This window comes from Gadus chalcogrammus, chromosome 21 (genome assembly GCF_026213295.1).
Source record: "Gadus chalcogrammus isolate NIFS_2021 chromosome 21, NIFS_Gcha_1.0, whole genome shotgun sequence".
Classification (NCBI taxonomy): Eukaryota; Metazoa; Chordata; class Actinopteri; order Gadiformes; family Gadidae; genus Gadus; species Gadus chalcogrammus.
Genome location: NC_079432.1, coordinates 14,780,672 through 14,794,260, shown reverse-complemented (window position 1 = coordinate 14,794,260; position 13,589 = coordinate 14,780,672). Strand labels below are relative to the sequence as shown.

The window sequence follows — 13,589 nt, the reverse complement described above, 5'->3', positions numbered from 1 at the left end:
AAGTGTTTAGTTCAAAGCGTGACGCAGCTTTAACTTCTTCGCCACCTACAGATTTAGTTTAGTTAGACATTTTTGGCACAGTGCAAGCATGTATTAAAGCCTTTATGTGCCTCTCGACGGCCTTTATCTCTGCTGGCTGCCATGGTTCCCTTTTGAGTGGAGCCTTTCCTGTAAATGAGTAGAAAAACAGATGTTTACATGAAAGTATCAGGAAGGAGATACAGTTCCTATAAGTTTCATGTCCTGCATCAACAATCCTCAGTGATCTGCTCATTAGTACACCTTATTGTAAAGTGTCAACTAAAAACTTTTTATTGTATTACATGCCACACACTTTCATTTAGAGACTATAATATTAATTCCTTATTTTTGTTTTTTAGCAACAGTAGCATTATGTCTTCGATATTATGGCAGCTTTCTTTTTCTTATTTAACATTATAATTTTCTTGTCATAATTCCTTTGTCTGCAATCTTTCTTTCATCTTCAATTAATATATGTCCTATTATCTGCTTTCTCAGCCATCTGTGAAGCACTTTGAACTGCACTAACTGTATGAAAGGTGCTATAAAAAAAATGATTGATTGGAGTGTTCCACTCTCAGTCTGTTGGTTGACTCCTGCATTAACATGCATCCAAGTAGCCATGAAAATTAACGTCATCACAGGGACAAACAAATAGGTTAGTTGAAACACGCAAGAGGAACTACGCCTCACCTAGAAAGCAGACGAGACCAGGCGGTGGTGCAGAAAAGCTGCAATCGAGTCAGTTTACAAAGAAAAGAAACAGACCGATTCCTGCAGCCTTCAAAAGAATATACAGGAAAACTTCAGTCTTAAGTCAAGAGATATCTACATCCTGTTAGATCCACTATAAAAGCAGCAGAAAATAAGTTTGCAATTATTATATAGCGCACAAGATGTTTAACAAATTGAACCTACATTGAACAACATGAGACTAATATTATGACATAACATTTGTATTTTCTAGATCACATGGGGCCCTATCTTGCATCCGGCGCAAGTGACTTAGTCACTGGCGCATGTGTCGCTGCTAGTTTACAACTGGCGCAGAGCGTTCTTTTCCCACCACCGCCACTCGCCGGTAAATTAGGGATTGATCATGCGCCCCAAGGGGCGGTTCGGCAGAAGGAGGAGGCAGGTTCTGGCGCCAACGGTATTTTGCCGTTTCTGAATGCCATTGCGCTACTGACCAGGAAATACCTGGTTTAAAGTCAGTGGCGCGTTGTTCAGATGCTATTTTAAAGAGCCCATGCCATTAAAATCACATTTTTCCTGTTGTTTGTTAAATAACATAGGTCTGAATAAGTTTGTGAGCTGTGGTAAGTTTGAAATCTATGCAGTTTGTCTGCTGAATGCAATAGGCAATGAAAGGAAAAAGGCAGAAGAAATGAGCCAATATGGATAAGGCGACACTGTGACGTAGCGTTGTCAAACTATAATTCATGGCCCTGCCCACTTGGTTGGTTCGTAACCACCCACAAGAATTCTGAAGGAGTCGTGATTGAGCTAGTGCTAAATGCTAATACGTGTATTGTAGTTGCTTAGTTCGTAGTAACAGGCTAGTTACAGAATTTTGAATGCAATGGCAGAACGACATCGAAGTACATGAACTGCGACATGCTGCCTGCCGCCGGTTGCCGCGAGGCACCACCGCCCGGCAGCGGGCAGCCGGGCGGTGGTGCCTTGCGCCGGCAGCAGGCCGCAGGCAGCGCGCGGTTCTGTCTACTACAGATTGATGTGGAAGTGGAAGAACCAGAGACGTCGGAGAACCCGACGAAGTCCTTTGCGATTCATTATATCGTCTGGAGGTGCACACAGCTTTTGGCCGTGATAATATGTATTATTTGATATAGATATCTATGTATTATATGATATTATTTAGATGTAGAGCCCCAGGACTGTAACGCAAGTGTTGTACACTTCCTTGTTATTTGGATAACCGTTCTGCTGTTGGTGTGATGGCGCATTACACGTCGGACTCTCGTCTCTGGTATTTCTACAACGAGACTCGTAGTGGGGGTTATCTCAGCCATGGTTGAGAATGAATTGGGGGAAAGGAACTTTGGCTTTGAATCCCTGAAGTACATGAACCACGACATGGAGGAGAAGGGGATTGTTGGCCGCGAATGTATCCCGCTTGAGCCCTGCTTCCCGCCGCCTCGGCAGCGGTCAGCGCTAATCACCGCCTCCTGAAGCGGTGGTCCATCGGCAGCGAGGCTCCGGCGGGAGACGACCGCGGTCAACAATCCCTTTCTCCTCCATGTTGTGGTTCATGCCTACTTCAGGGAGTCAAAGCCAAAGTTCCTTTCCCCCCAATTCAGAAGACGCGGTCGTTTGAGATTCATAATAGCCTATCGTCTGGAGGCTCACACAGCTTTTGGCCGTGATAATATATATTATGATATAGATATCGATGTATACAATGGGTTTCTAAGAGCCATTGCGATACATCTACCGTAAACAGAGCGCATGGTACCGTGGCTACAAGCTGCTCACGGCCAGGTGATAATATATATTATAGATTATATGATATAGATATCTATGTATAATATGGGTTTCTAAGAGCCATTGCGATACATCCACCGTAAACAGAGCGCATGGTACCGTGGGCTGCTCAGGGCCAGGTGATAATATACATTATATATTATATTATATTATATAGATATCTATGTATAATATGGGTTTCAACGAGCCATTGCGATACATCCACCGTAAACAGAGCGCATGGTACTGTGGCTACAAGCTGATCAGGGCCACACCCCCACCCCCCTCCTTGACCTGCCTTGACACGCCCACCGTAACCAGAGCGCATTGTACTGTGGCTACAAGCTGCTCAGGGCCACACCCCCACCCCCCTCCTTGACCTGCCTTGACACGCCCACCGAAACAGCGCGTTTGGGGGAAGCTCAATGTGCGACTGGTTCGGAGTGGCTGTAACTCTGCACCACGGCTGAATTTCGGGGACGTCTTTGAATACTGTGTTTGTGGCCCACTAATACCTATATTAAAGCATCCATAAATAGCATGGCATGGGATCTTTAAGGGCGCATGCATACATGCGCATGCGATGCATACGGATTGCTTGTGCACCTCGCGCATACACTTTGCTTCGCCCATCTACCTAGCCGCACATTCTTGGTAAATTATTTGGGAAAGAACAGCTGATGCAGCGGTAATAAGTTGTACTTTTAAATCAATGCATCTGCAAACACCGTACAGCAAACACATATTTTCTTGACATATTGTAGGCCTACATGCCCATAACTTTTAGGATTGATGAGTATTTGATCGTGAATAACATTGTTTTACCGCGAGTGAGTGTTAAAAAGAATGAATGAATGCGGGGGCGCGTGTGCTCTGTTTAAACACACGCAAACTAAACACGTAACGCATAATACAATCAATGGCAATGTCTATTACCGCGGGGACACATGCATATTAGGATAGCATACAATACTGATAAGAAACAAAGTTTATAATGTATTGCGTACATCATTAAATAGAACCACAGTTACCGCATAACATATGTTATATCATATACGTTTTCTTTGCCGAAATTTATTTGAGGACTCAGCATTTCTGAAGTTGTGGAAGAAAACCCCTTATTCCATGTGTGAATTAGGCCATATTATTTGGCAATAAACTGAGCCATTTGCAGTTTGAAATTCATGTGGATCTGTCTCATCGGAGACTGCAGACGCGCTGTCAAAATATCAACTCGTCCGATTCAAATGCGCTCATGGCTCTTAAAGGGGATGGGAGCTGGCACTCTCATTGGTTTGTTGGACGTTACGCCCAAACCACACCTACGGGTAACTAGGCTGCTTCAGACCAACCCTTTTGACACTTGCGCCGCGACGCAAGTGTCATTTATCCGCCTGTAAAATAGCGATAGCGCCGTAGAACTGCCCACATAGCTACTTGCGCTTTGCGCTTCCCACTTGCGTTTCAGACCGTTAAAATAGGGCCCATTGTGTTTGTTGTCCAAACTAAGAGTGAATCAGCATCTACTGAGCATCAGCAAAGTGAGGTGTCTGCACAACGCCCAAAGATACTATCTACCCCAGTCACAGTCTGTTCACCCTAATGCCACCTGGCAAATCCTATAGAAGTATCTGCTGACGTACAACCAGACTAGAGAGCTGGGAAGATTGACACTCCCTCATAAAAATGTTTTCATTTTGACTTATATAACCTCAAATTTGTACTCTACAACATTACGTTGTCCAATAAATTACGTTACTCCGATATATAAATCAAAAAGTGTAAAATTCACCTTTGGAAGAACATGGCTCACAGCACAGACTGTAGAAGATGCTCCATCTTCTGCTGGTGGCAGTTTGCGTCTCTGTTTTGCTGGGATTTGATTCCCCCTCCGTGCCTCCAACAGTTTCCTCTTCTGATGATTGTATGAAATTCATTAATATATAATATTTTTAAAAAGATATGTCAAATTTGCTAGAACAATGCAGACCAAAAACAAACACAAAACAATGCTGCAAGTCTCTTGGGTCAAATACATGCCCACACACCATTAGTTGCCTGAGAAGGAATTCTACTGTCATATTTTGTCCTGCTTTGTCAAATAGACTATGCCTAGTGGGGACATTTCACTCATCTTGAATAAACCCTGCTGAGTGGGGACATTTCACACACCTGTACGTTCTCCGTTATCAGATACTTAACGTAACATTACACTGAAACCAAACCATAAAAGGTGCATTGTGGGGACGTCGTGAACGTCCCAGACTACAGCGACATTTTGCCCCGGGAAAATTACTCATCAAGGTTTAGATGTGTCCTACATATCCCTTAATCATTAGCCTTATACAAGCATTAGAGAAAACAGTTTGGCAGACCTGATGCATAATAGATTCCCCTTATAATTATCAAATTTAATTAATTTACCTGTTTAAAGAAAACGAGAGCAGATGTCAAAGGTGACTATAAGACACTAGAGGTAATTATTAGGTGATGGATATGAATTACCTGGTGACCAGTGTCCTCTAACCAGGCAGCTTCATCCCACTTTGGCTCTGACATGAGCACAGGCTGGGAGCTCACACAGTGCGTGTCAGGTTCCCATGTAGTCATCTGCAATTTGATACAAAAAGTAAATCAGTCAATTTCATGTAAACACTGCGTAATATTATATTATTTTAAGACATTTTCTAAAGGACATGTCTCTTGGGTCAAATACATGCCAACACAGCAGACTAGTGAGAAAGAATTCTAGCGTCATATTTTGTCCTGCTTTGTCAACCTCTGTCTGCTGTCAAATAGACTATGCGTAGTGGGGACATTTCACACATCTTGAATAAACCCTGCTGAGTGGGGACATTTCACACACCTGTACGTTCTCGGTTATCAGACTTAACATAACATTACACTGAAACAAAACCATTAAAGGTGCATGATGGGGACGTCGTGAATGTCCCACACTACAGCGACATTTTGCCCCGGGAAAATTACTCAACACGGTTTAGATGTGTCCTACATATCCCTTAATCATTAGCCTTATACAAGCATTACAGAAACTGTTTGGCAGACCTGATGCATAATAGATTCCCCTCATAATTATCTGATTCTTTTAATTTACCTGCTTAAAGTAGACAACAGAAGACGTCAAAGGTAACTAGAAGACACTAGAGGAAAACATTAAGTGATGGACATGAATTACCTGTTGACCAGTGTCCTCTAACCAGGCAGCTTCATCCCACTGTGGCTCTGACATGAGCACAGACTGGGAGCTCACACAGGACGTCTCAGGTTCACATGTAGTCATCTGCAATTTGATACAAAAAGTAAATCAGTCAATTTAATGTAAACACTGGATAATATTTTATTCTTTTAATAAATGTTCTACCTCCTCTTGGGTCAAATACATGCCCACACACCAGACTAGTGAGAAGGAATTCTACTCTCATATTTTGTCCTGCTTTGTCAACCTCTGTCTGCTGTCACATAGACTATGCCTAGTGGGGACATTTCACTCATCTTGAATAAACCCTGCTGAGTGGGGACATTTCACACACCTGTACGTTCTCTGTTATCAGATACTTAACGTAACATTACACTGAAACAAAACCATTAAAGGTGCATGATGGGGACGTCGTGAATGTCCCACACTACAGCGACATTTTGCACCGGGAAAATTACTCAACACGGTTTAGATGTGTCCTACATATCCCTTAATCATTAGCCTTATACAAGCATTACAGAAACTGTTTGGCAGACCTGATGCATAATAGATTCCCCTCATAATTATCTGATTCTTTTAATTTACCTGCTTAAAGTAGACAACAGAAGACGTCAAAGGTAACTAGAAGACACTAGAGGAAAACATTAAGTGATGGACATGAATTACCTGTTGACCAGTGTCCTCTAACCAGGCAGCTTCATCCCACTGTGGCTCTGACATGAGCACAGACTGGGAGCTCACACAGGACGTCTCAGGTTCACATGTAGTCATCTGCAATTTGATACAAAAAGTAAATCAGTCAATTTAATGTAAACACTGGATAATATTTTATTCTTTTAATACATTTTCTAAAGGACATGTCTCTTGGGTCAAATACATCCCCACACACCAAACTAGCGAGAAAGGATTCTATTTTGTCCTGCTTTGTCAACCTGTCTTCTGTCACATAGACTATGCCTAGTGGGGACATTTTGCACACCTGTACGTTCTCCTTATCAGATACTTAACATAAAGTTTCACTGAAACAAAACCATACAAGATGTATTGTGGGGACGTCGGGAACGTCCCAGACTACAGTGACATTTGGCCCTGATTCAGATGCCTCCTGAATATCCAATGTTTTAATATACAATAGAAAAAATGATCATTTATTGAAATTGATTTATATAGTTTCAAACAAAGATACCATCAATCATTAAGTTATTCCAAGACATTCTTGAATTGTATATACCTTAACACTAGTTGTAACACGTACCTGCTTTCGCCATGGGCAGTCCTCTCCTCCATAATTATGTGCAATTTCTTCACCATCTTTTATGTCTTTGAGAGCAAAAAGACAGAGGTGTGTGCTTCCTGCAATGTCTATTCTCTTCATCCTGGCATTGGGATGTCTGTGGTCATCGTTCACCAGGCGGCCGAAAGAACCATCTTCCTTCGAGGCGTCAATGCTTTAAAACCACAAATAAAATAGAAAAAATATTATTATTACTTTTCATTAAAACATCATTTACTAGCATACAAGATCACAGTTTTACATGAGTTATTGATTGAGTAAGCATATAAGTTAACGTCACAATGGATTCCGGAAGATTGACCCAAATGCAGGGGATGACAGGCAGAACATTTCCATAGATATATAATGACTTAGATATCGCCTAAGCTGCGCTGTTCAGTGGAACGTTTGCGTCAATGGTAACATATAAATTGTAAAAAGACACACCGTGTGAAGTTATTTTTTAATTTTGGCAAGTAGCCGTGTAATAAGCGGGATAATGTATAGAACGTCGCCGGTCATTATCGCAAAAATAAGCCCCTTCACGGCTAAGCAAGACACCTCCGCTTTCGCGTCGGTGTCCGGTTCGCCCTTTGCCCGATAATGACCGGCGTTCTATACATTATCCCTTACACACATATAAATGTCTGTGTTGAAAGATTAATGTTAGAAATAAAACAACCCTTGCATTGCATTTTGAGGGACTTGTGTCTCAGCAGCAGCATAGTTTATACTTTCCTGTAGTTGGTAGCAGGCTACGGCAGCGGCGGATTAGTAATTATTGGATTAGTTTTGTTTAAGCAAGTGTAACGACTTCAGTATAAGGTAGTATAGTTAAGGTGCAATTTAAAATCTTACCACCATGTTTTGCCTCCCAACTTGAACGCGTACAAAAATCCAGAACATGCAGGGTTATAAATTCTTCTCTTTTGAGCTTCACCTTCGCTTATCAAATCTCCCCTGTATTCCACTATAAAATCTCCTTTGGAGAATGAACCTATGGCGAACACCCCACGCCCTGCAAAAAAAAAGAAAGACATCTTTAATTAGAACAGGAAAATTAAAACATTCCATTTTCAGCCCTTCACAACAGATGAAGAGTGAAAATAACGCATAAATTGGCTTCCTAAGAAGTTTTGCAATTATAATCATGTTTCTTAAATACAGTATAATGCTTGGGTATTGGCATCAATTACCGACATACGTGTAAGCATAGCCTCTCTTTGAGACGCTGGTCAATCATTATAGTAGAAATGACAGTAAGATTAATGTAGCTTATTGAATACAGAATAAATACATACAAAATACAGTTATTTTGGTAAAGTTCATATTTATGCTGTCAGATTTCACTGTGACCTTAAAAATCGGTCTTGGTTTATTCTACTGTATACAGTAGGACAGAAAACTCACTGGGCAAAATCACACTCTGATTTAACCAATCTACAGTACAATAATAAGTGTAATTAAATCACATTATTTAGACCTGCTTACCTAATGGAGAGAGGAATTAGATATGGTATCACTTTAAGACACGTGTTTTGTAATTTATTATCCCACTTCCACCCTTTATATCCATCCATCCATCCATCCATCGATAGAAACCATATTTCATAATTTTACCTTTTATTGCATTGATGTACTTCACCTCCAGTTTCCATGTTTTGTCAGTCTTTAAACCGACATGGTGACAGGCATCTGTGAGGGGACTGATTCTTGGTGGCATTTCAAACTGCAGAGAAATACAAAAGTGAAATCGATTTGACTTCAAGTTAATTTCCCATGCATGGGATGATATAAAGTTATTATCTTTTTATCTTATCTTATCAGTTCTAGTTAAATCATACTACATGAGATGCATTCAAAGTTGGTAGCTGAATAACACATTTACATTTTGTGAAATGTTAAGCATTTTCTACGCTTGAAAAAGTGCACTGTCGCCGGAGCTCCGGCTACAGAGCCCAGGCTGCGGATGGTAATGCTGCGGATGCTAATGCTAACTAGCTAACGTTACATGTGCGTTTGGCTAGCAGTCAACAAGCAGACCATTTTAAATAAACGGCTACATGATGCATAAAGCTCTTGCTATTACACGATATTTCAAGAAAATGGTTGAATACTTACTGAACACGCCACTTGCTCCGGGTAAATCTTTAATATGCATCAAATTCGAAGGTTTCACAGAGATAATAGGCTCTTCTTCTAGATTGAGGTTGATATGAACCTGAAGGTACATTTGACTTCCTGTCTGATTTCACATTAAAAGCAAACGGCCAAAGTCACAAGCCCCTTGCTAGCATTGGAAGAATGTATTGTTTGGACAATCGGAAATATATGTTTAATCTTATTATTATTATGGAAAAATACCATATCTATAAATTCTAATTCACTATTAAGAAGTCATGTTTTATTGATTTTACTATATCAAGCAATATATTATTTCAATCGAACACTCAATTAATTATAAAGCAATTACAATTCCTATAAGTTGTATTTTGTATTGAATAAAATTGCCAATGCTGTAAACATTGAACCGAACATGCATGCGTTCTCCCCGGACGGCCACCGAAGAGGCAGTCACGTCAGAGAGCGCGCAGGTTGCCAGCAATCAAGAGCCATGGTTAAAGCACCATTCTGCTGTCGCAAATACAAATATCCCTGATATATGTAGAAGACTATTTATTTTACAGTATTTTGTGTCATAACCATTGTTTGTATTGTAAACATGCGTGCGATATTCATAGGCAGAGTTTGACACGATCGCCAGGGTAGGCAAACATATTTTAAACGACAATGTCGGCACAGTAGCCTACATCTAAATTAAAGAAACCACACAGCACCTAGTACTTGAAAATCTGATATTTTAATCTAGCATCTGCCATAATACACTGCATAAAATCGGTTTCTGACAACTTTGCATTGTCCCGTTGCACTGGCTTATCAATTTACAGCACCAGTTAATGTGGTTGTGGGTTACTCCTAACCACTGGCGCAGGCTAATTAGGCATTACTTTTTCTTAATACGCTTTAAAACATGCAATGTACACGTGAACTTGTTTTGTGTTAAATTGAGAACTCGTTGATATCTAACTTACTTTGTGCACACAAGCACACAATTAGAACATGCTAAAGTAATCTGCCTATGGCGATATATAACTTGCGTCTTCTCTGCACAACTTCTTAGCAATGTAGTTGGCATCTATTGCAAATAAACGTTTCCAATAGCCTAATTGTTGATTAACACTGAAAAAAGTTCTTAGTTTGTGAATTCATACATTATGGGGACCAGGAAGGGGCGGTACCTACCATATTTGGTAGTGGTGTGTGTGAACTATTAGTTGCAATACCAACTTGGGATTCTAGGGGGCGATAGTGAGAAATCTGTGTGTGTGTGTGTCCCGAAAATAAAAACAGAAATTTGTGAATTATGGGCCAAAGCTAAAAATCACACAGGCACCTTCAGATTGACTCCTGCATTCATTTAAAGCACTTTCCCTCATGGGGACCTCGATTTTGGTCCCCATACTGTCAGAGGTCCCCACGGCGTGACTGTGTGAACAGATCGATGTCCCCATAAGTATAGGAATACAAGAACACACACACACACACACACACACACACACACACACACAGATACACAAAGACACACAAGCGCGCACTCAAGCCCATGGATGCACACACGCACACACACACACCCAGACACACAGACACACACACACACTCACACACACACATACATGCATACATGCACGCACAAACACATGCACACACTCACACACACACAAACACACACACACACACATACAGACATGCTCATGGAAATTTGCTAAAGCATACCTACAATACATACATATGCTGTTTAACTGTGAGCATCACACACATTTCTTTCATTTCTTTCATCTTTCATAACTGCTGGTATTTATACGCTATATAACACAATTCACAGCAAGGTAATTAGATGTATCCCCCATAAAATGTTAAAGTTGTGCCAATGAAACAACGCCAGCCACATTGCTGAGGCGGCAGCTTGTGTCAGCATCTCCTGCATTTCCTATAGGATGCATACAAGTTGTCTCTTAGTGGAACCGAGGAGGAATAAAGTGAAGCGACTGCGATTTGAGAAGGATGATGGCGGTGGGGGGATTAACTCTACTTTGATGTGCAGCGGGAAAAGCCCCTTGACAATGGGAAAGGCTTGATGAGAAAAATAATGTATTACCTATTATTATTATTATTATTGTTGTAATGGTCTCGGTAGTGCTGGTGGAGGTAGTGATGGTGGTGGGGGTGGTGGTAGCAATAGTGGTGGTGGCGGTGGTGGTGGTGAAGGTGGAGGTGGTGGTGGTGGTTGAGGTCGTGGTGGTTGTGGTGGCGTTGGTGGTGGAGGTAGTGGTGGTGGTGGTGTTGATGTTGGCCGCGGTGGTGGTAGTGGAGCTGGTAGAGGTGGTGATGGGGATGAAGGTGGGGGTGGTGGTGGTGGTGGAGGTGGATGTGGTGTTGGTGGAGGTGGTGGTGGCGTTTGTGATCAGAGTGGTGGTGCTGGTAGTGAACACGGTAGTGGTGGTGGTGGTGGTGGTGGTGGTGGTGGTGGTGAAGGGGTTGGGCGGAGACCTGCGTTACTCCTTCAAATAGCTTGCTACATCTCTTCATGTCTTTTACTGGGATTCTTGTTTGGGGTGCATGAGTATATTCATGTTCTCAGATTCGTACTTTTGAACAAATCAAACACAAACAACCACTGATGAGCGTCAAATCCTCGCTCCATAAGAGATGTGGGTTCAACTACCATCTTTTTTACGGCTTCAACATCCTCTGTGTTTCCAATTATGCTCTCCGCAGGTATCCTACTCGAAACACAAACCCCCTGAGCCCCTCCCCGTCTGACCTAAATGCCTGAGTAGAACAGGTGGGCGTGTCGGTGTGTGTAACAGAGCTCGAGTCACTGCTCCCCGGTTACTGCGTGGGCCCACCTCAGTCAGAAGATGGCTAATCGCCCTTTCCCTCCGGTGTTTACCTCCCGCCTTACCTCATCTATTACACTTTCTCCTCATTACAGCCGCTGGTGCTGTACCCAGGCTGCCACACGCTCTGCCTTTCAGCTCTGCGGCGGGACGGTAAATAATACGAGAGCTAATGAGCTAGCAGCATGAGCAGAGCACTAGCCCTTTGATTTGCACTACTCCTCTGTTCCAATCAGCATTAGCGTGGCGTCATTAGCATTAGGTCGGTGTCATTACCGTGCAGCAGAGGAAGCCCAGCCAGAGCTTCGAGCTCCCTCCACATAACCTCGGCCCAGGAGGGGGGCGTAGAGAGGCACGCAGTCCGACCAGGAAGGGAGGGAGGAATACAAGAGTGAACAGGAAAAACACCATCACCTCATTTATTATATTCTTTGGATGATTATAATAATAATAATAATAATAATAATAATAATAATAATAATAGCAATAATTTTTGAATAAATAATAAAATCTTGAATAATGATATTCATAATGACAATAATCATATTATTAATATTAAATAACTATTATGGATGATGATAATAATAAGCATCATCATAATAATAATGCATGATGATAAGCCTGAAAATGAAGGGTCTCTGAACGTACATGAATACATTATTATAATGAGAGAGTTAAGTAATCATATTTGTTAAATGTAGCAGACTTCAGTGAGCTGTGGAGAACAGGGTTAGTGAGATGACACCTGTTAAGATGAGATAACCAGGAGAAGTAGGACGCTGAAAAATACCTAAAAGCTTTTTTGAATGACATGCGCGACTGCTTGTGAGTGGCAATGAGGTGCTTAAATCCTTCTCAGGAGTCAGGTCAAGTCAACCCTTTAGGCCTGGTACAATTACACTCTGCCAGGTCTCCCCCGATAGGCGGGCTGTGAGTGCTGGGTGGGCGGGCTAGTACCAGACTATTGCTTTAATTCATCAAAAAGGAGAAAAAACACATAATGGGAAAACTAATAACAAATTGCCAGATTTACATATAAATATATTTTTATTAAATTATATTAATTTCATATTAATTATATACCTGCAGAACAAACTATAATGGAGAGCAAGGCCTATATTTCAAATAATCCTGTAAGCATATAGGCCTAAGAAGAAACATGCTATTTTAACAATAAAAAAACGTGGAAAGCTTTTAAACAGACAGGGATTTATTCCTCTCTTCCAGTACTATTCAAAATGCTTGGCGCAGCCTGTAGTATTTTCATCAATTTGGTTGGATGTTGACATCACAGAATATTCAATCTGATGCGAATAGCAAATCCCCTTGCAAATCACGTGGACTGGGCCACCCAATCAGGGCACCCGGGGAGAGTGGGGGAACCGCTGCGCTCAAGTGTGGACCCGAACATATGTTTAAATGCAAAATAAAACACTGTTGAAAGCTGTCACTTTAAGGAAACAGTAACAGTAACAAAAAAAAAAACTTTAGCAGCAAAAACTAATAATTGCAAAGCAGCCAATTAAATTGTGTGAGAGAGATGAAACCGCTCATATTTCCCCTGGTAATTTCATGCTCTAAACTCGCTTCCGTGCGCACATAAAAAGAGGAGAGAAAATATCATTTCAGAAGCTGA

General features: G+C 41.5%; 1 protein-coding gene across 4 annotated transcripts in view; it reads right to left on the bottom strand.

The window, feature by feature from the left end:
- The window catches only part of LOC130374481 (uncharacterized), an 11,269-nt gene extending 691 nt beyond the window's left edge, over positions 1–10,578 (bottom strand). Inside the window, exons 1-10 of one of the 4 annotated variants that reach the window (XM_056581268.1) lie at positions 9,117–10,578; positions 8,616–8,724; positions 7,854–8,013; positions 6,978–7,170; positions 6,389–6,493; positions 5,702–5,806; positions 5,011–5,115; positions 4,298–4,420; positions 715–802; positions 1–168 (exon numbers count right to left, since the gene is read on the bottom strand). The exon at positions 1–168 is cut by the window's left edge and continues 691 nt beyond it. In XM_056581268.1, the coding sequence (XP_056437243.1) occupies positions 764–802; positions 4,298–4,420; positions 5,011–5,115; positions 5,702–5,806; positions 6,389–6,493; positions 6,978–7,170; positions 7,854–8,013; positions 8,616–8,718 (933 nt within the window). In that variant the 5' untranslated portion in view covers positions 8,719–8,724; positions 9,117–10,578 and the 3' untranslated portion in view covers positions 1–168; positions 715–763. Of the gene's footprint in view, positions 803–4,297; positions 4,421–5,010; positions 5,116–5,701; positions 5,807–6,388; positions 6,494–6,977; positions 7,171–7,853; positions 8,014–8,615 lie in introns of all 4 variants that reach the window. The other 3 variants (XM_056581267.1, XM_056581265.1, XM_056581266.1) reach the window with 3 other exon arrangements.
- Between the last annotated feature and the right edge of the window lie 3,011 nt (positions 10,579–13,589).